At 42.9% G+C, this 19,758-nt stretch overlaps 2 protein-coding genes across 2 annotated transcripts; both read left to right on the top strand.

The window, feature by feature from the left end:
• The first annotated feature begins 1,021 nt into the window (after positions 1-1,021).
• On the top strand, positions 1,022-4,692 carry LOC140557018 (testis-specific serine/threonine-protein kinase 6-like). The gene is made up of 4 exons (XM_072681185.1): positions 1,022-1,836; positions 2,075-2,251; positions 2,502-2,964; positions 4,687-4,692. Exons 1-4 carry the CDS (start codon positions 1,022-1,024, stop codon positions 4,690-4,692), a joined length of 1,461 nt encoding a protein of 486 aa, XP_072537286.1.
• A 4,580-nt stretch (positions 4,693-9,272) lies between these two features.
• On the top strand, positions 9,273-11,329 carry LOC140556925 (testis-specific serine/threonine-protein kinase 6-like). Its single transcript, XM_072681072.1, has 4 exons — positions 9,273-10,087; positions 10,334-10,492; positions 10,742-11,189; positions 11,294-11,329. The coding sequence occupies exons 1-4, from the start codon at positions 9,273-9,275 to the stop codon at positions 11,327-11,329; spliced, it is 1,458 nt and encodes a 485-aa protein (XP_072537173.1).
• Positions 11,330-19,758: the final 8,429 nt, after the last annotated feature.

Here is a 19,758-nt window from a genome sequence, read left to right as displayed (position 1 = left end):
ATATCTCCAGTTGCTTATACGACAGCAGAAAAGACCTTAAGCATACCATTTATCCTACCCGGGTAGACAGGTCTTAGACACAGTCATAACCGCATTAAGCATCATTCCTTCACTACATCCATTGAAGGATACGAACTGAACTCTATCTTGGATCCGGAACTCCACTTAATTAAGGGACAGTGTGTTTTTCATAAAAGGGACTCCTCCCTATTTTCCTATTCGAAACCATTTTTTCTATTTTGTTTGAAAGAGCTCTATTTTATTTCATTATTCTTCTTTATTTTATAAAATCAGCGCTGAATGTTTTATTGCATCATTTGTGGAGCAATAAATGTGTTAATCCTTCAACTTCCCGTCAAATCGTCTCTGATTTAAAGACATACCGCTGACCGAACCTAGTTAGATGTTAGTGACACTTTTATTACTCCTTTTAGTAAGCACAGGTGCTACATAAATCTGAAGACTGTCAAAGTATTTTGGAGTTCAAGGTAGAGCCCAGTGTCAAAAAGCTGGGTCTCTGTCAGAGGTAGTGGTGTAATGCATCACAAAAAAATTCCAGATCATTTTTCAGATTAGCACAAAAAAGGGCACACAAATGTGCAGCAGTAATTTTAGCTTTTAGTTTGAAAGAATTTTGTATTTCTGTTTTGTTTGTGTGACTTTTATTTTGACACATTTTCACAGCACCGTGTGTGTGTGTGTGTGTGTGTGTGTGTACATACAGTCCTGTACAGCCAATGAAGAAACTGACCTCACTGACCCCAGCTCACCTCTCCATTGTGATGTCATACCGATGACATCACGGAACCCTATAAAAAGGGGTGTTCTCTCTCTCATTGGCTCAGTCAAGGATTCAGCAGCTCTCGAGACACTTGATTTCTACGGTCTAAATGACAGTGATGTCATTTGGTTAACACGATTATCTAGAGCCATCTTATCTAGAACCAGAAACAGGTTCTACATCTGATTCTCTTTCAAAACTTTCTAACTTTCAGCTTCTCTTTTAATCCACAGGGAGAAAATGGCCACTGAGACAGTCCTGAGACGAATGGGCTACACGGTGCTGCGCAAGATAGGTGAAGGGAATTTTGGCCAGGTTAAACTGGCCACCTCTGAAAAGCACCCCAACATGGTGGCTATTAAAATAATAGACAGCAGGAGGGGGTCAAGTACTTTAGTTCAGAAATTTCTGCCCCGGGAACTCGCCATTCTGAAAAAAGTGAAGCACCCTCACATTGTTGAGGTGCACAACATTGTTAAGATGAATAACGGACAGGTCTGTATCGTGATGGAAGCTGCTATAAGCGATCTCAAACGGGAGATCAAGCTGCGCCACCACATCCCCACTGGCCTGGCCAAAACCTGGTTCTCCCAGCTTGTCAGTGCTGTGGTCTACCTGCACAAGCAGGACATTGTGCATCGAGACCTCAAATGTACAAATGTTCTGCTGACAGCTGATTATCAAGTCAAGCTAGCAGACTTTGGTCTTTCACGCTTTTCAAAAGGCTTCCCAGAAATGAGTGAGACATATTGCTGCACTCTTTTCTGCGCTGCACCGGAGGTGATTAGGTGTCAGCCTTATGATCCGAAGAAAAGTGATGTGTGGAGCCTGGGAGTGGTTCTTTACGTAATGGTTACCGGGTCCGTGCCCTTTAAAGAAAAGCGTGCGCATAAATTGCTACGGGTCCAGCGTAAAGCCCTGCAGTATCCAGTTGGGATCACAGTGGAGGAGCCCTGTCGGGCCTTTATTTCCTACATGCTGCAGTACGACCCTTCAACTCGCCCGTCTGTGACAGATGTGGAAAAGCACCCATGGCTGCAGTCACGTCAAGAATGGTAAGCAAACCGCTGCATTAGAAATATCTGCAGGGGGTGTTTCACAAAGAGGCATTTCTCAGCTAGCCAGATAACTTTAGCCCAATGGTGAGGATAGGAATGTCCCTCAGGTCTTCTTCTATTGGACAGGCTGGGATCTGGGCTTTTCTGGCTGAACTAAGAATCCTGCTTTGTGAAACACCCCCAGATTCTTTGAGCTGTTTCATTTATAATTTGTTTCTTTTATTGTCATCAACAGTGAAACGGGTGAGGCTGCAGGCCCGTCTGTAGCTGAGGGTAAAAGCGCTCCACAGGAAAATCTGTTTGGGATGCCTGAGAAACACCCTAAGGTAGATGGTTGGGAGAAGGTAGATGGTTTCTCCTCCAAAACTGACGCTGATGAGCAGAACACCATTAAGCGGTTGAAGAAAATACAGTATGTTTGTTTGTTTATTTATTATTATGAATATATATTACTTATGAATTCATTTATTAAGTGCTTCATTTGTTCCATGTGTTCTATCTCAGCTCTGAAAACACTGGAACTAAGGAGACACACTTGGTGTACTGTACATAGTATGCACTGATAAAGGTTACTCAGAGTGCAGAGCTGTTCTGTAAATAGGTAACGTACAGCATTAGTTCACTAACACTAAGGACCTTTTCTTTATTGCTTATGTCCCCAGAGTTATAGGCAGGTTCACTGTGGAAGTCATTGATGAACAGGATGGGGTAAGCACTTCTCATCAGGACATCAGTTCACCTCAGGAAGACAACAGCAGTAGAGCTGGGGCAAGTCTCACTTCCCGAAGCGTAGAGGCGGTGGGGGAGGAGTGCGGCTGCTTCAGCTGCAGTCCACTTTGTGCTACAATTAAAAGGGCAGCTAAAGCTTACCTTGTAGCACCGTTCCTCAGAACCTCCCAGTCACTTCGAGGGAGGATGAAGAGGTTCTTCACAGTGAACTGTAAGGTGCATAACTCCTCCAGTGCTGCCTCTACAGAAGCTCCTGCTTCTTCCAGTTCTAAACAAAGCTGTGAGGATGGGATTTCGGACATCTTGCTCTGTGGGCCGGTGCTTGAGGATGAAGCTGTTCTCCCACAGCCCACAGTGAGGCAGAAATCCAGGAGGCTGAAATTCCCCAAGTTTAAGGTATGTGAGTCGATTTCTGAGTGATCCAGATTTTTCACTGTATAATCACTTTAATATTGGGCAGAAATGTCTGATCAGTCTTTGTCCTTTTGTACTTCCAACAGATCCCAAAGAAGACGAATGCGGTTCACCCCCTGTAGATGTCTTTCATGGCTCCCGGTAATGATAACATACTGGGTGGATTCCATTCTGAAGGAAAAATCCTGCTCCATGGGCTGGTGGTGGAAGCAGAGCCTGTGCTCCCACAGTCCACAGTGATGCAGGAAATCTGGAGACTTAGGCTCCCCTTCAGATTATTCAAACTGACATTATTTAAACTGAGGTTACCCCAGTCGGCCTGAGCCTGAACAAATAACTTGGGGCGACTATCTGGACCCACCACCTCTAAGGTTTGGGTTTGGAGTGCACACAATTTGTCCATGATAGGAAACACCATGTTCAAAACCCAGAGATTGTACCTTGGTTCACTCATAGTGTCTCTTGGGTGACTTACATTTACATTTACATTCACACCTTTACACCTGACTTTACACCATTTTTAGTAATTTATAGTTTTTTTTTTATCAGAGGAGGATGGGTCCCCCAAAGTGAGTCTTGGTTCCTCCCAAGGTTTCTTCCTGCAGCTCTGAGGGAGTTTTTCCTTGCCACTGTCGCCTTTGGCTTGCTCACTTGGGGTTACAATTTTATTTGTTTTTATTTATTGATTTATTAATTTGATCTGTTATTTCCATATTTCTGTAAAGCTGCTTTGCAACAACATCAGGTTATCAAAAGCAGTATAACCAAATTTGACTTGACTTGTTGGTGCTTCTTTTGATGGCAACCTGTAATTAGGGAGGCTGTCAAGTGGAGGAAGGCTCTGGGTACTCTCGATTCCATTGAGGCAGCAGGCAAAAAAGGTAACAGCTATTGCAGAGTAGTTTGGAGAGGCCATGGAGAAAGACTTCAGTGCAGCCACAAGGAGGTTCTGGAAAGCACTCCGACAACTCAGAAGGGGAAGGAGCGACACTGTCCAAACTGTGCTCAGTAAGGGTGCTGAAGCTCTGAACTCAGCTGAGGGTATTGTTGGGTGCTGGATAGAACACTTTGAGGAACTCCTAAACCCGAGGAACATGGCTTCTGTCCAGGAGGCAGGGCTGGAGGCTACTGGGGCATCATCCATCTTTTATGGCTGAGGTTACTGAGGTAGTTGGAAAGCACCACAGTGGCAAATCAAGAGTAGATGGGATTTGGCCAGAGTTGCTAAAGGCTCTAGACATTGGGGGGCTGTCTTGTTCGAGACACTTTCTAGTGTTGCATGGACCTCGGGAGCAGTGCTTCTGGACTGGCTAACCAGGGTGGTGGTTCCCATTTTCAAGAAAGGGGACTGAGGAGTGCATGCAAATGATTGATGCATCACATATCTCAGCCTCCCTGGAAAGTCCAGTATAGTGCAAAGGAGAATGCACCTGATAGTTAAACCTCAGATTCAGGTGGAGTAATGCGGATTCTGTCCTGGCTGTAGAACGTTGGACCAGCTCCTCACTCTCTCTGAGATTGTTGAGGGGACATGGGAGTACATCACTCCAGTCTACATGTGTTTTGTGGAGAAGAAGGCTTACGACTGTGTTCCCCAAGACATCTTGTAGGAAGTGCTCCTGGGGTTTAGGGGGTGCGACAGGTGCTGATGCGAGTCGTGCAGTCCCTGTACTCTCGGTGTGAGAGCTGTGTCCGTATTCTCAGCACTGAGGCTTGTTCAGTGTTGGTGTTGGACTCCATCAGAGCTGTGCCTTCTCTCACTTCCTGTTTGTGATATTCATGGACAGGATAGCAATGCGAAGGCATGGGCAGGATGGCTTCAGGCGGGGGGCCGGGGGCTTGTTTCTGCTGTTTGCAGATGACATTGTCCTGCTGGCTTCCGCGTGTGAAGGCCTCCAGCAGCACTTGAGCAGTTTGCAGTGGTCAGTATAAGAATCAGCACCTCCAGATCTGAGGCCATGGTGGTCTCTCGCTCAGTCTTCTGTTATCTCTGAGAGGCTCAGAGTAGAGCTGCTGCTCCATTGTGTCGAGGAAAGCCAGTTTCTTTTTTTCCTCCTAGAGTAAAAACTAGATATTTACCATCTCTCTACCTGAGTCTGAGCTCTGAAGATGAATCTCAGATTAGTCCAGGTGTAAGATCTCACAACTGACCCAGAGTGTGTAAAACTAAAGAGCTGATCATTTATCAGAAAGATTTTATTATAAGATGATACAATAATAATAAATAAAAACACAGCTGTTCTAGTATCTTATAGAGGATCTATAAAAATGTAAAATATTATAATAAATAATTATTCACAAACAATTCTGTTTGTTGGTTTCTTACTTTCTTACTTGTTCAATAGTATAAAACCCATTTTTCTTCACAGGTTTAAATGATTGTAACATCATAGGATTAAAGAACACAGAAAAAGCAACGTCAGTAATGAAATATTGAAAAGGGAATGATGGAAACAAAATGCTACAGATAGACACAGTAAATTCAAAAGTTAAACCCACTTGAAATATTATATACATGTTAAAACTTCTGATGTGTAGTTTATATTATTTACACTGTTAAAAATATATTATAGATTATATTCTACAATATGCTATAATAATTATAGCTTATAATATCCTATATAACGGGAATTTGTACAGTTTTAGAGTGGAAACAAGGAAAGCAGCACCATGCCCAAATCTGGCAACCCAATTTATTTGAGCTTTACTTTTACTTTTACAAAGGCTGCTGTAAATCCTATTTACAAGATAATAACCATTAAAATTAGCCTCTCTATTCTCTCTATGCTCTTTACACAAACTATAAAAAAGTAGTTATTTTTCTTGTTATGTTTGGTGTACACATAATGTCTTAATAGTGATGTTAATAAAATAATAAAAGTAATTATGATATAATAATAGTAATAATAATAATAATAATAATAATAATAGCAGCAATTGGTAGATTAATAGTTTGAGTACATTTCAACTTCAATGTAGTTCAAAATGGAAAGTGGGCAACTAGTCTGAGGCAGGTAGCGGTAGCTGGAGGGTCAGCCGCTGGTCTGAGGTGGGTGGTAGAAGAGCCTAACGGATAATCTTCTATCAGTGTCAGGCTGGACAGGTCAGCAGTCATTTTATTTAGAAAACAGTAAAGAGATGGAATGAATTCTCTCATTTATAGATAACAGAGAATGTGACATTAGCAGAATGTGGCTTGCGACTCTGGCAAGTCTGACGATAACAGCTTAACTAAATGGAGAGAGCCAGAAGATAACACAGACACGAGAGCACCTTGAAAAACTGGCATCCATCAACTCCACCATCTACAAATGTTTGCAATTAGCAATAATGGCACCAACATCTCAGATTACCACAATGCCCTGTGTCTATAAACCTCTGGATTATTGAGAAACAGAGCAGAAGATTGTCAGATCAGACACAGTAAATACAGCAGTATACAATATTACTGTTATACTGCCCAACCCTATGGTATAACCCTGTGGTAATACAAGACTGAACACTGTTGTACTCAGCCAGCATATAATCACACTCTGTAGCACAGAAAAATGATAAACTTGCCCTCACAGCTTTTCACACTGAAACCAAGCAATCAACCATTCAGTAAAATATAACTGAATACCTAAGGAAATGTGGCCTTGTGGGAATGACTACACCCTGACGGTGAGTGAAGGGGAGTGAGGACACACAAAATGTGCAAGGAGAACCAGGAGAACCCAAGGTTTACTTTAGAATATTGTATTGCACCACAAACCCACTGTACGTTACAGAAACAGCACAGCTGACTCATATGTTGGTATTTTTATTTCATTTTAATATGTTTTAGGCTCTCATGGACCAATTACTATTCATTTTCCAATTAATAATTGGATTATTAATTATTACCAGTTCATTTAACTCAAAGATGAATGAAAATGACTGAGAACAGTACAGCTCATTCATTGAACATAAGATTTTAAGTTCAATGGGAAGAAGGCTACAGCTGATGGCCCAAAATATTTTTGGCCAACAATTTCTACATATCATGTTGTGACAACTTTTCTCTTCATAGTAACAGAAAATTTCAAAAGAAGGATTTTTAATGGTGATTTAAATTAGTGCCCTAATCTAAAGCCTAATCCTCACTGACGGGAGCCGGGTAGCCGAGGGTCGGAGTATCTGCACTAATCTGGATCCATCGGCTGCTGCATTGTTCACAAGTCTTATTTCCACCCATGCACCACAATACTAATTTCTCTAAATTGCTTCACTTCTTTGTTAAGCAGCAGAATGGTGGTCTCCTTCACTGAGGAGAGCTCATTAGTAAAATCAGAAAATCGGGTGATCTGCTCATGAGGAGTTGGCCAAAATGCCTGCTAAGAGCTGCAGATATCTCATTGACAGGTACAGGAATCATTTGATTGCAATGATTGCCTCAAAATGTTGTGCAACAAAATATTAAGTTAAGGGTACCATGATTTCTGTCCAGGCCTGTTTTAGGCATGAGTTTATTTTATTTTTTTAAAATAATTCTGTTGAAGTATGGTTGAAAAGCAATGTCTGACTTTCATTGATTAATTTACATAGCATTTTATTTATTATTACTTTTGTCAGATTCAAGTTATTTCTGTGACCATTGTGGGTTTTCTTTCATTAACCAAGGGGTACCATCATTTTGTTCCACGTGTGTAGAGATATAAGGGAGTAAGACTATAGATCAAATATTATTACTAGGAGCCACAGTGGCAGGAGAGTGAGACTACAGTAACAACAGCAGGTCAGGTAGAAATAACAGTGCAAAGAGGAACTAAAGCTTTGTAGTACCGACCCTGAAAATACCCAAGTGTAAGGATTTTTAGTGATTCACATTTTATACTGTAAATCACTTTAAATGTTGGTCAGAAATGTTTGGTCATATGTCATTTTGTCCTTCTAACAGATTACGACTTCTAAATGTTTAAAATGGCTCCCGGCAATGTTCTCCCACAGCCTGGTTGTAAAAATAACATGGGACGACAACATGGACCCACCACCCTTAAGGTCTAGGTTCGGACTGTAGTGCGATGCCCATCGGGCAAAAGGACCCATGGCGCCATTGATCTTGGCATGTTAAACAAACCTTTGTCTGTCTGTCAGTGTACATTACAATAACAGGATAAACCAGATCAAATATATTTTATATTCCAGCAGATCTGACTGGAACACAGAGGCTCCAAAAAAAAAACCCCACATGATGCACTGGGGTTAGACGATGTGAGAACTGAACCTGAGGTGAAGTGGTTAGTAAACTGGAATCAGAGTAATCTAGAACCACAAAGCAGCAACTGTTAAATAAAAGCAAAAACACCCATGTTCTCCATTTTTGTTGGACAGAAATGGAATTTGGCCTCCGACTTTAACCCATCCATGCAGTGAAAACACACACACACTAGCGAGGAGCCTTTGCTGCACCATCCAGGGCACTGAGAGTGTTAAAAGCCTTGCTCAAGGGCCCAACAGTGGCAGCTTGCTGAGCCATGGTATCAAACCCGCAAACCCACCATCAATAGCCCTGTGCTCTAAATGCTGAGCCACCACTGCCCATTGCATAGTAACAGGAAACCTAAGTTATCACTTGACTTCACTACACAATGTACTTCTTTTCACTAGATAAAGACATGACCAAAAATATTGGCACCCCTGCCTTTCTTTCAAAAAATGCATCAGCATAACGTGCATGTTATTACTAAATCTGAAGACTGTCAAAGTATTTTGGAGTTAAAGGTAGAGCCCAGTGTCAAAAAGCTGGGTCTCTGTCAGAGGTAGTGGTGTAACGCATCACAAAAAACTGTTTCGGACCAGATCATTTTTCAGATTAGCACAAAAAAGGGCACACAAATGTGAAGCAGTAATTTTAGCTTTTAGTTTGAAAGAATTTTGTATTTCTGTTTTGTTTGTGTGACTTTTATTTTGACACATTTTCACAGCACAGTGTGTGTGTGTGTGTGTGTGTGTGTGTGTGTGTGTACATACAGTCCTGTACAGCCAATGAAGAAACTGACCTCACTGACCCCAGCTCACCTCTCCATTGTGATGTCATACCGATGACATCACGGAACCCTATAAAAAGGGGTGTTCTCTCCCTCATTGGCTCAGTCAAGGATTCAGCAGCTCTCGAGACACTTGATTTCTACGGTCTAAATGACAGTGATGTCATTTGGTTAACACGATTATCTAGAGCCATCTTATCTAGAACCAGAAACAGGTTCTACATCTGATTTTCTTTCAAAACTTTCTAACTTTCAGCTTCTCTTTTAATCCACAGGGATAAAATGGCCACTGAGACAGTCCTGAGACGAATGGGCTACACGGTGCTGCGCAAGATAGGTGAAGGGAATTTTGGCCAGGTTAAACTGGCCACCTCTGAAAAGCACCCCAACCAGGTGGCTATTAAAATAATAGACAGCAGGAGGGGGTCAAGTACTTTAGTTCAGAAATTTCTGCCCCGGGAACTCGCCATTCTGAAAAAAGTGAAGCACCCTCACATTGTTGAGGTGCACAACATTCTTAAGATGAATAACGGACAGGTCTGTATCGTGATGGAAGCTGCTATAACAGATCTCAATCGGGAGATCAAGCTGCGCCACCACATCCCCACTGGCCTGGCCAAAACCTGGTTCTCCCAGCTTGTCAGTGCTGTGGTCTACCTGCACAAGCAGGACATTGTGCATCGAGACCTCAAATGTACAAATGTTCTGCTGACAGCTGATTATCAAGTCAAGCTAGCAGACTTTGGTCTTTCACGCTTTTCAAAAGGCTTCCCAGAAATGAGTGAGACATATTGCTGCACTCGTTTCTACGCTGCACCAGAGGTGATTAGGCGTCAGCCTTATGATCCAAAGAAAAGTGATGTGTGGAGCCTGGGAGTGGTTCTTTACGTAATGGTTACCGGGTCCGTGCCCTTTAAAGAAAAGCGTGCGCATAAACTGCTACGGGTCCAGCGTAAAGCCCTGCAGTATCCAGTTGGGATCACAGTGGAGGAGCCCTGTCGGTCCTTAATTTCCTACATGCTGCAGTACGACCCTTCCACTCGCCCGTCTGTGACAGATGTGGAAAAGCACCCATGGCTGCAGTCTCGTCAAGAATGGTAAGCAAACCGTTGCATTAGAAAGATCTGCAGGGGTTGTTTCACAAAGAGGCATTTCTCAGCTAGCCAGATAACTTTAGCCCAATGGTGAGGATAGGAATGTCCCTCAGGTCTTCTTCTATTGGACAGGCTGGGATCTGGGCTTTTCTGGCTGAACTAAGAATCCTGCTTTGTGACCCCCCCTCCACCCCCCAGATTTTTTGAGCTGTTTGATTTATAATTTGTTTCTTTTATTGTCATCAACAGTGAAACGGGTGAGGCCGCAGGCCCGTCTGTAGCTGAGGGTAAAAGCGCTCCACAGGAAAATCTGTTTGGGACGCCTGAGAAACACCCTAAGGTAGATGGTTTCTCCTCCAAAACTGACGCTGATGAGCAGAACACCATTAAGCGGTTGAAGAAAATACGGTATGTTTTTTTTTATTTTTTTTATTATGAATATATATTACTTATGAATTCATTTATTAAGTGCTTCATTTGTTCCATGCGTTGTATCTCAGCTCTGAAAACACTGGAACTAAGGAGACACACTTGGTGTACTGTACATAGTATGCACTGATAAAGGTTACTCAGAGTGCAGAGCTGTTCTGTAAATAGGTAACGGACAGCATTAGTTCACTAACACTAAGGACCTTTTCTTATTGCTTATGTCCCCAGAGTTATAGGCAGGTTCACTGTGGAAGTCATTGATGAACAGGATGGGGTAAGCACTTCTCATCAGGACATCAGTTCACCTCAGGAAGACAACAGCAGTAGAGCTGGGGCAAGTCTCACTTCCCGAAGCGTAGAGGCAGTGGGGGAGGAGTGTGGCTGCTTCAGCTGCAGTCCACTTTGTGCTGCAATTAAAAGGGCAGCTAAAGCTTACCTTGTAGCACCGTTCCTCAGAACCTCCCAGTCACTTCGAGGGAGGATGAAGAGGTTCTTCACAGTGAACTCTAAGGTGGACAACTCCTCCAGTGCTGCCTCTACAGAAGCTCCTGCTTCTTCCAGTTCTAAACAAAGCTGTGAGGATGGGATTTCGGACATCTTGCTCTGTGGGCCGGTGGTTGAGGATGAAGCTGTTCTCCCACAGCCCACAGTGAGGCTGAAATTCCCCAAGTTTAAGGTATGTGAGTCGATTTCTGAGTGATCCAGATTTTTTACTGTATAATCACTTTAATATTGGGCAGAAATGTCTGATCAGTCTTTGTCCTTTTGTCCTTCCAACAGATCCCAAAAAAGACGAATGCAGTTTACCCCCTGTAGATGTCTTTCATGGCTCCCGGTAATGATAACATACTGGGTGGATTCCATTCTGAAGGAAAAATCCTGCTCCATGGGCTGGTGGTGGAAGCAGAGCCTGTGCTCCCACAGTCCACAGTGATGCAGGAAACCTGGAGACGTAGGCTCCCCTTCAGATTATTCAAACTGACATTACTCAAACTGAGGTTACCCCAGTCGGCCTGAGCCTGAACAAATAACTTGGGGCGACTATCTGGACCCACCACCTCTAAGGTTTGGGTTTGGAGTGCACACAATTTGTCCATGATAGGAAACACCATGTTCAAAACCCAGAGATTGTACCTTGGTTCACTCATAGTGTCTCTTGGGTGACTTACATTTACATTTACATTCACACCTTTACACCATTTTTAGTAATTTATAGTTTTTTTTTTTGATCAGAGGAGGATGGGTCCCCCAAAGTGAGTCTTGGTTCCTCCCAAGGTTTCTTCCTCCAGCTCTGAGGGAGTTTTTCCTTGCCACTGTCGCCTTTGGCTTGCTCACTTGGGGTTACAATTTTATTTGTTTTTATTTATTGATTTATTAATTTGATCTATTTTTTCCATATTTATGTAAAGCTGCTTTGCAACAACATCAGGTTCTCAAAAGCAGTATAACCAAATTTGACTTGACTTGTTGGAGCTTCTTTTGGTGGCAACCTGTAATCAGGGAGGCTGTCAAGTGGAGGAAGGCTCTGGGTACTCTCGATTCCATTGAGGCAGCAGGCAAAAAAGGTAACAGCTCTTGCAGAGTAGTTTGGAGAGGCCATGGAGAAAGACTTCAGTGCAGCCACAAGGAGGTTCTGGAAAGCACTCCGACAACTCAGAAGGGGAAGGAGCGACACTGTCCAAACTGTGCTCAGTAAGGGTGCTGAAGCTCTGAACTCAGCTGAGGGTATTGTTGGGTGCTGGATAGAACACTTTGAGGAACTCCTAAACCCGAGGAACATGGCTTCTGTTCAAGAGGCAGGGCTGGAGGCTACTGGGGCATCATCCATCTTTTATGGCTGAGGTTACTGAGGTAGTTGGAAAGCACCACAGTGGCAAATCAAGAGAAGATGGGATTTGCCCAGAGTTGCTAAAGGCTCTAGACATTGGGGGCTGTCTTGTTCGAGACACTTTCTAGTGTTGCATGGACCTCGGGCGCAGTGCTTCTGGACTGGCTAACCAGGGTGGTGGTCCCCATTTTTAAGAAAGGGGACTGGAGAGTGCATGCAAATTATTGATGCATCACATATCTCAGCCTCCCTGGAAAGTTTAGTCCAGTATAGTGCAAAGGAGAATGCACCTGATAGTTAACCCTCAGATTCAGGTGGAGTAATGCGGATTCTGTCCTGGCTGTAGAACGTTGGACCAGCTCCTCACTCTCTCTGAGATTGTTGAGGGGACATGGGAGTACATCACTCCAGTCTACATGTGTTTTGTGGAGAAGAAGGCTTACGACTGTGTTCCCCAAGACATCTTGTAGGAAGTGCTCCTGGGGTATCGGGGGTGCGACAGGTGCTGATGCGAGTCGTGCAGTCCCTGTACTCTCGGCGTGAGAGCTGTGTCCGTATTCTCAGCACTGAAGCTTGTTCAGTGTTGTTGTTGGACTCCATCAGAGCTGTGCCTTCTCTCACTTCCTGTTTGTGATATTCACGGACAGGATAGCAATGCGAAGGCATGGGCAGGATGGCTTCAGGCGGGGGGCCGGGGGCTTGTTTCTGCTGTTTGCAGATGACATTGTCCTGCTGGCTTCCGCGTGTGAAGGCCTCCAGCAGCACTTGAGCAGTTTGCAGTGGTCAGTATAAGAATCAGCACCTCCAGATCTGAGGCCATGGTGGTCTCTCGCTCAGTCTTCTGTTATCTCGGAGAGGCTCAGAGTAGAGCTGCTGCTCCATTGTGTCGAGGAAAGCCAGTTTCTTTTTTCCTCCTAAAGTAAAAACTAGATATTTACCATCTCTCTACCTGAGTCTGAGCTCTGAAGATGAATCTCAGATTAGTCCAGGTGTAAGATCTCAGAACTGACCCAGAGTGTGTAAAACTAAAGAGCTGATCATTTATCAGAAAGATTTTATTATAAGATGGTACAATAATAATAAATATTCCTTAATAAAACACAGCTGTTCTAGTATCTTATAGAGGATCAATAAAAACTAAGATATTAAAATATTATAATAAATAATTATTCACAAACAATTCTGTTCTGTTCTGTTCTCACTTTCTTACTTGTTCAATAGTATAAAACCCATTTTTCTTCACAGGTTTAAATGATTGTAACATCATAGGATTAAAGAACACAGAAAAAGCAACGTCAGTAATGATATATTGAAAAGGGAATGATGGAAACAAAATGCTTCAGATAGACACAGTAAATTCAAAAGTTAAACACACTTGAAATATTGTATAGAACATGTTAAAACTTCTGATGTGTAGTTTATATTATTTACACTGTTAAAAATATATTATAGATTATATTCTACAATATGCTATAATAATTATAGCTTATAATATCCTATATAACGGGATGTTATTTAAATTTGTACAGTTTTAGAGTGGAAACAAGGAAAGCAGCACCATGCCCAAATCTGGCAACCCAATTTATTTGAGCTTTACTTTTACTTTTACAAAGGCTGCTGTAAATCCTATTTACAAGATAATAACCATTAAAATTAGCCTCTCTATTCTCTCTATGCTCTTTACACAAACTATAAAAAAGTAGTTATTTTTCTTCTTATGTTTGGTGTACTGATAATGTCATAGTAGTGATGTTAATACAATAATAAAAGTAATTATGATATAATAATAATAATAATAATAATAATAGCAGCAATTAGTAGATTAATATTTTGAGTCCATTTCAACGTCAATGTAGTTCAAAATGGAAAGTGGGCAACTAGTCTGAGGCAGGTAGCAGTAGCTGGAGGTCAGCCGCTGGTCTGAAGTGGGCAGCAGAAGAGCCTAATAGATAATCTTCTATCAGTGTCAGGCTGGACAGGTCAGCAGTCATTTTATTTAGAAAACAGTAAAGAGATGGAATGAATTCTCTCATTTATAGATAACAGAGAATGTGACATTAGCAGAATGTGGCTTGCGACTCTGGCAAGTCTGACGATAACAGCTTAACTAAATGGAGAGAGCCAGAAGATAACACAGACACGAGAGCACCTTGAAAAACTGGCATCCATCAACTCCACCATCTACAAATGTGTGCAATTAGCAATAATAGCACCAACATCTCAGTTTACCACAATGCCCTGTTTCTATGGACCCCTGGATTATTGAGCAACAGAGCAGAAGATTGACAGATCAGACACAGTAAATACAGCAGTATACAATATTACCGTTATACTGCCCAACCCTATGGTATAATCCTGTGGTAATACAAGACTGAACACTGTTGTACTCAGCCAGCATATAATCACACTCTGTAGCACAGAAAAATGATAAACTTGCTCTCACAGCTTTTCACACTGAAACCAAGCAATCAACCATTCAGTAAAATATAACTGAATACTTAAGGAAATGTGGCCTTGTGGGAATGACTACACCCTGACGGTGAGTGAAGGGGAGTGAGGACACACAAAATGTGCAAGGAGAACCAGGAGAACCCAAGGTTTACTTTAGAATATTGTATTGCACCACAAACCCACTGTAAGTTACTGAAACAGCACAGCTGACTCAGGTTACTGGAATATGTTGGTATTTTTATTTCATTTTAATATGTTTTAGGCTCTCATGGACCAATTACTATTCATTTTCCAATTAATAATTGGATAATTCATTATTACCAGTTCATTTAACTCAAAGATGAATGAAAATGTACAGTACAGCTCATTCATTGAACATTAGATTTTAAGCTCAATGGGAAGAAGGCTACAGCTGATGGCCCAACATATTTTTGGCCAACAATTTCTATATATCATGTTGTGACAACTTTTCTCTTCATAGTAACAGAAAATTTCAAAAGAAGGATTTTTTAATGGTGATTTAAATTAGTGCCTTAATCTAAAGCCTAATCCTTACTGACGGGAGCCGGGTAGCCGAGGGTCGGAGTATCTGCACTAATCTGGATCCATCGGCTGCTGCATTGTTCACAAGTCTTATTTCCACCCATGCACCACAATACTAATTTCTCTAATTTGCTTCACTTCTTTGTTAAGCAGCAGAATGGTGGTCTCCTTCACTGAGGAGAGCTCATTAGTAAAATCTGAAAATCGGGTGATGTGCAGGACTGGAATGAATATCTATAGATCCTGTCTGCTCTCTTCTCATTAAAGGAAACAGACATACAGGAAATAGAATTGGTTGATTGGTCCATTGGGTTTATATGTAATAGCAACTAATGTGTCCCTTCCTGTAAACTGCACTGAGGGAAATTACTGGAGCAGTACATTTACACAGCTCAGATAAACATGAACCTATTAGCACCATGCTGCCTAATGCCAGGAGTGGGCTGGAGGAGTATAAAGCCCCCCAGCACTGAGCTGTGGAGCAGTGTGACTGTGTTCTCTGGAATGAGTTGGAGAATTAGGGAGGAGGTGGGGTGGTGATCGTTTGCATGTTGGTGATTTGCTCCTCATATAAATAAAATAATCATCAAAAATGTGTTTTGTGTTTGATGAAGTTTGTCTAATGTTCAGTTTACATTTAAGTAATGTCTAATGTTACATTTATTTATTTATAGTTCTGAACAAATTCAGATGGGCCCATCGTTACAGCCCACCTTAATTCCACTTCTAGGCTCCATATACAGTGTAGAATCCAGATGGTGCCCGTGTTTTACTCCTCCTGGTCCCATTACTGACTCTGGTGGGCATACACATGTGGGGCCAACGTGGAACCCGAGTACAAAAGCTTCTGGTTCCCGGTTGGGCTACCCAAACAGTTAGCTGACAACTATTGCGAACATTTGAGAAACTGGGAGTTGATAATGGTAGAGAGAAACATAAAGAGTGTATCTCCAAATAGTCCCATGACCAAGCGTAAGGGACGTCTGGAAGAAGTGGTCAATAAAAGGCTACTCATCAGAATCCACTACGATGTGATGGGCAATGCTTTTATCAGTCTTTCACATTTTAGGTGTTGACCTGCTGCCCGCTGTCCTGCTCTGGGGCCTCACACTGATTCATCCTCACCTCACTGCATGACTATGCTTCTGACTGTTTACCTGCATGGGCTTGATAATCTCACTCACATTTTCATCTTGTGTGGCTTGACGTCACACTTACCTTTATTTACCTTAGGAGGATGGGTTCCCCTTTTGTGTCTAGGTTCCTCTTAAGGTTCTTCCTCTCGACTAGCTTGCTCAAAAGAGGCTCTTTAAAAAATCTCTGTAAAGCTGCTTTGTTATAAAAAGCCTATATAAATAAAATGTAATTGAATTGAATTGTCTTGCTGCTTCCACAAGATCACTCATGTTTGTGGACGGTGGAGTGGAGGGATGACAGTATTTCAGGGTGCTCCTGTATCTGAGTTACCTTCTTGCTCTCCTTTTTTAGTTAGACTGTTATAGTCTGATCTGCCGCACTAGCCACACTCTGACAATGTCACTACATTGAAGTTCACATATTACCATGAGCATAACAACAGAAGATCTATTAACAACAAACAATAAATAAACGTAAGCAGGGCCGGTGGGGATATATGAAGTATGTACGAGAGCAGCATGTGTGTTATTGCACTATACACACGTGGACAAAATTGTTGGTACCCCTGGGTTAATGAAAGGAAAACCCACAATGGTCACAGAAATAACTTAAATGTCACGCCCGCGTCGCCGCGCCCGCTCTGGGGACGGTCTTGAGCCGCGGCCAGCAGGCTCTCATGAGGACGTTTATATTGACAGTCACGTTTAAGTCAAGCTTCACAGACTCTTATGTTGACACTTATGTTCAGGTTTTCCTTCACGGTTAAGTTCATTTATGTTCATTGTCTGATTAATACGTTTCACCTGAGGCTGGGATATTTAGGGGCTAGCACTAGCTGCCCACTGCCGAGAATTGAGCCAAAGTCACTGAGCCAACTACCACTGTTGTTCGTGGTAGTGACGGGATCTCGTAGAGCCATACTCAGTGTACGGACAGTACCCAGCTAAGGTAGTTTCGGTATTCATGGTACTGTTTGCATAGGCATAGCCTAACTAACCAAGGGCGACAAGGTTCAAGTTCACGGTCCTATTACCCACGAGGTCGTCGGAGAAAGGCTTCCTCTCTATCCAGGTTCACGCTAGTGGTACCGTTCATGGGCGAGCCTCGTTATCATATCGGTTCTGTCTTTTGGGTTCGGCAGCTGATCTCTCAGCTCTCAAGTCACTAGTTTCCCCAGGCACTGTCTGTAGGTTTTGGTTAGTGTTATAGTTACAACTCAATCCCGCCATGCTAGCCTAGCCCCTAGTGTCTCATCATCCTCAGGTGTGCACCTTTATTTTGCTCAAGTTCATTTGTCACGGCTGTATTTTGGTTTATCCTTTGTCTCTGTAAGTTTGCTGCTTTTTCTTGAGTTTATTGTTTTACTAAACGTTCTTGCTTTGGACCATCCCCTGCGAGTGTTCGCCCTCGTAGTCAGACCTAACCAGTCATGACAGAATTCTCGGCAGACAGCCTCCGAACAGCGGAGAGCCTTGAATCAGGCTGTTCGCGCCGAAGATCAATTCCTGGGGCAACAGCAGCTCACTCTGCAGAGTGTGTCAGAGACTGTTGGTCACCTGGTGCAGCAACAGGCGGACCAGCAGCAGTTCAAGGGCTCACAAAACTAGTCCAGTCTTCGTTAGAGCCTACTAGTCCTCCCAGCCCTGTCACGACTTCCCTTACTTCGTATCCGGTTGGCAATTCGGTGAGTGTTCTCGTCCAGGGACTCGTCTCCCGGTCGATCACGTTGCCTGTAAGGATATCCTACCAGGGCCAGTCTGTTGTTGTTACAGGACTGATCGACTGCGGAGCGGAGGGCAGCTTCCTGCAAGCGGACATCGTGGAACGACTGCACATCCCACATGTCGACCTCTGTAGAGAGCCCCGAACCTGAGAACTTAGTAGTGCTGCCCCCAGAGTATGCCGATATGCAGGACGTGTTCAGTAAATCCAGTGCCGCTAAGCTCCCCCCCTCATCGCCCGTACAATTGCGCGATTGATCTAGTGGAGCGGCCACATTGCCCAAAGCTTGGATCTACCCCCTCACGGGGAATAGTAGCGGGCAATGGAGGACTATATTACAGAAGCATTAGCTCAGGGATACATCACCCCATCCAAGTCTCCGGTGGCTTCAGGGTTCTTTTTAATCCGGCAGAAGGGAGGTGGGTTGAGGCCATGCATTGATTATCGGGCACTCAACACTATCACAGAGAGATATCCTTATCCTATGCTGTTAGTCCCGTCCGCCCTCGAACAGTTGTGGGGAGCCCGGACCTTTACGAAATTAGATCTTAACTTAGTACGCATCAGGGAGGGGGGCAAGTGGAAAATGGCGTTCATGACCACCAGGGGGCATTACCAGTACCGGGTCATGCTGTACGGGTCAGCTAACGCTCCCTCCGTCTTCCAGGCATTCATCAATGACGTCCTCAAAGACTACCTCGGACGCTTCTCGGTGGTCTTTCTGGACGACATTCTAGTGCACTTCCCCGACCTGCCCACGCATGTTCGTCATGTTCAACTGGTCCTGGCGAGGCTCAGGGCCCACCTGCTATACGCTAAATTACAGAAATGTGTATTCCATGTCAGCGAGATCCCCTTCCTGGTGTAACCCTTATGAAATATGGAGCTACCAGAACCCCATATATCATTTAGAAGAGCAATAGCATGTAGCATCCAAACGAGGGCACCATACATTGTCCGTGCGTCTATAGTGGTAAAAGAAGTGGTTTCTATCGTCTTTCCTTTTTTCTCTGATGGTAGAACCGCGTGTGCATCGTGCTGCGGTAGATAGAAGATTCCTGGTACGAAAATATTGCATAATACCCCTAAAATGTTGAATATTGTCATATACTAAGACTAATACGCTGCTCTTATGTCAGTATTTCAGCTATAAAGCCTGAAAGGAAGCAGTTCTGTCGAGTATTTCCGTCGAGTATTTAAAGTGTTTAAAGAGCTCCGGTGAGTCAGAGCAGCAATTCCTTTGCTCTGCTATCTTGGCTAAACTCTGAATGGGAGATTTCACCTTACGTTAAGGCTAGTCGGTTAGTACCAGCACTAGCCTAGTGAAGCCTTAAAGTGACAGTACATGTATTTTGATGAGCTTTATAACATTTGTTGGTTGATTTTATGTACTTTAATGGTTTATAGTGTAAGTAATGTTGTTATTGGATATATTATGGATATCAGAATGTGCACTTTAAATAAGTGTAGCTATGGTTTTATTCAAATGAATGTTAAAAAGGATAAAAATATTAGTTGCAGATTAAAATAGATAAAAACAGTAAAACAGCAATTCATTGTCATT

The sequence above is a fragment of the Salminus brasiliensis genome, chromosome 1 (genome assembly GCF_030463535.1).
Source record: "Salminus brasiliensis chromosome 1, fSalBra1.hap2, whole genome shotgun sequence".
Lineage (NCBI taxonomy): Eukaryota > Metazoa > Chordata > Actinopteri > Characiformes > Bryconidae > Salminus > Salminus brasiliensis.
This window is presented reverse-complemented; position numbering and strand designations above follow the sequence as displayed.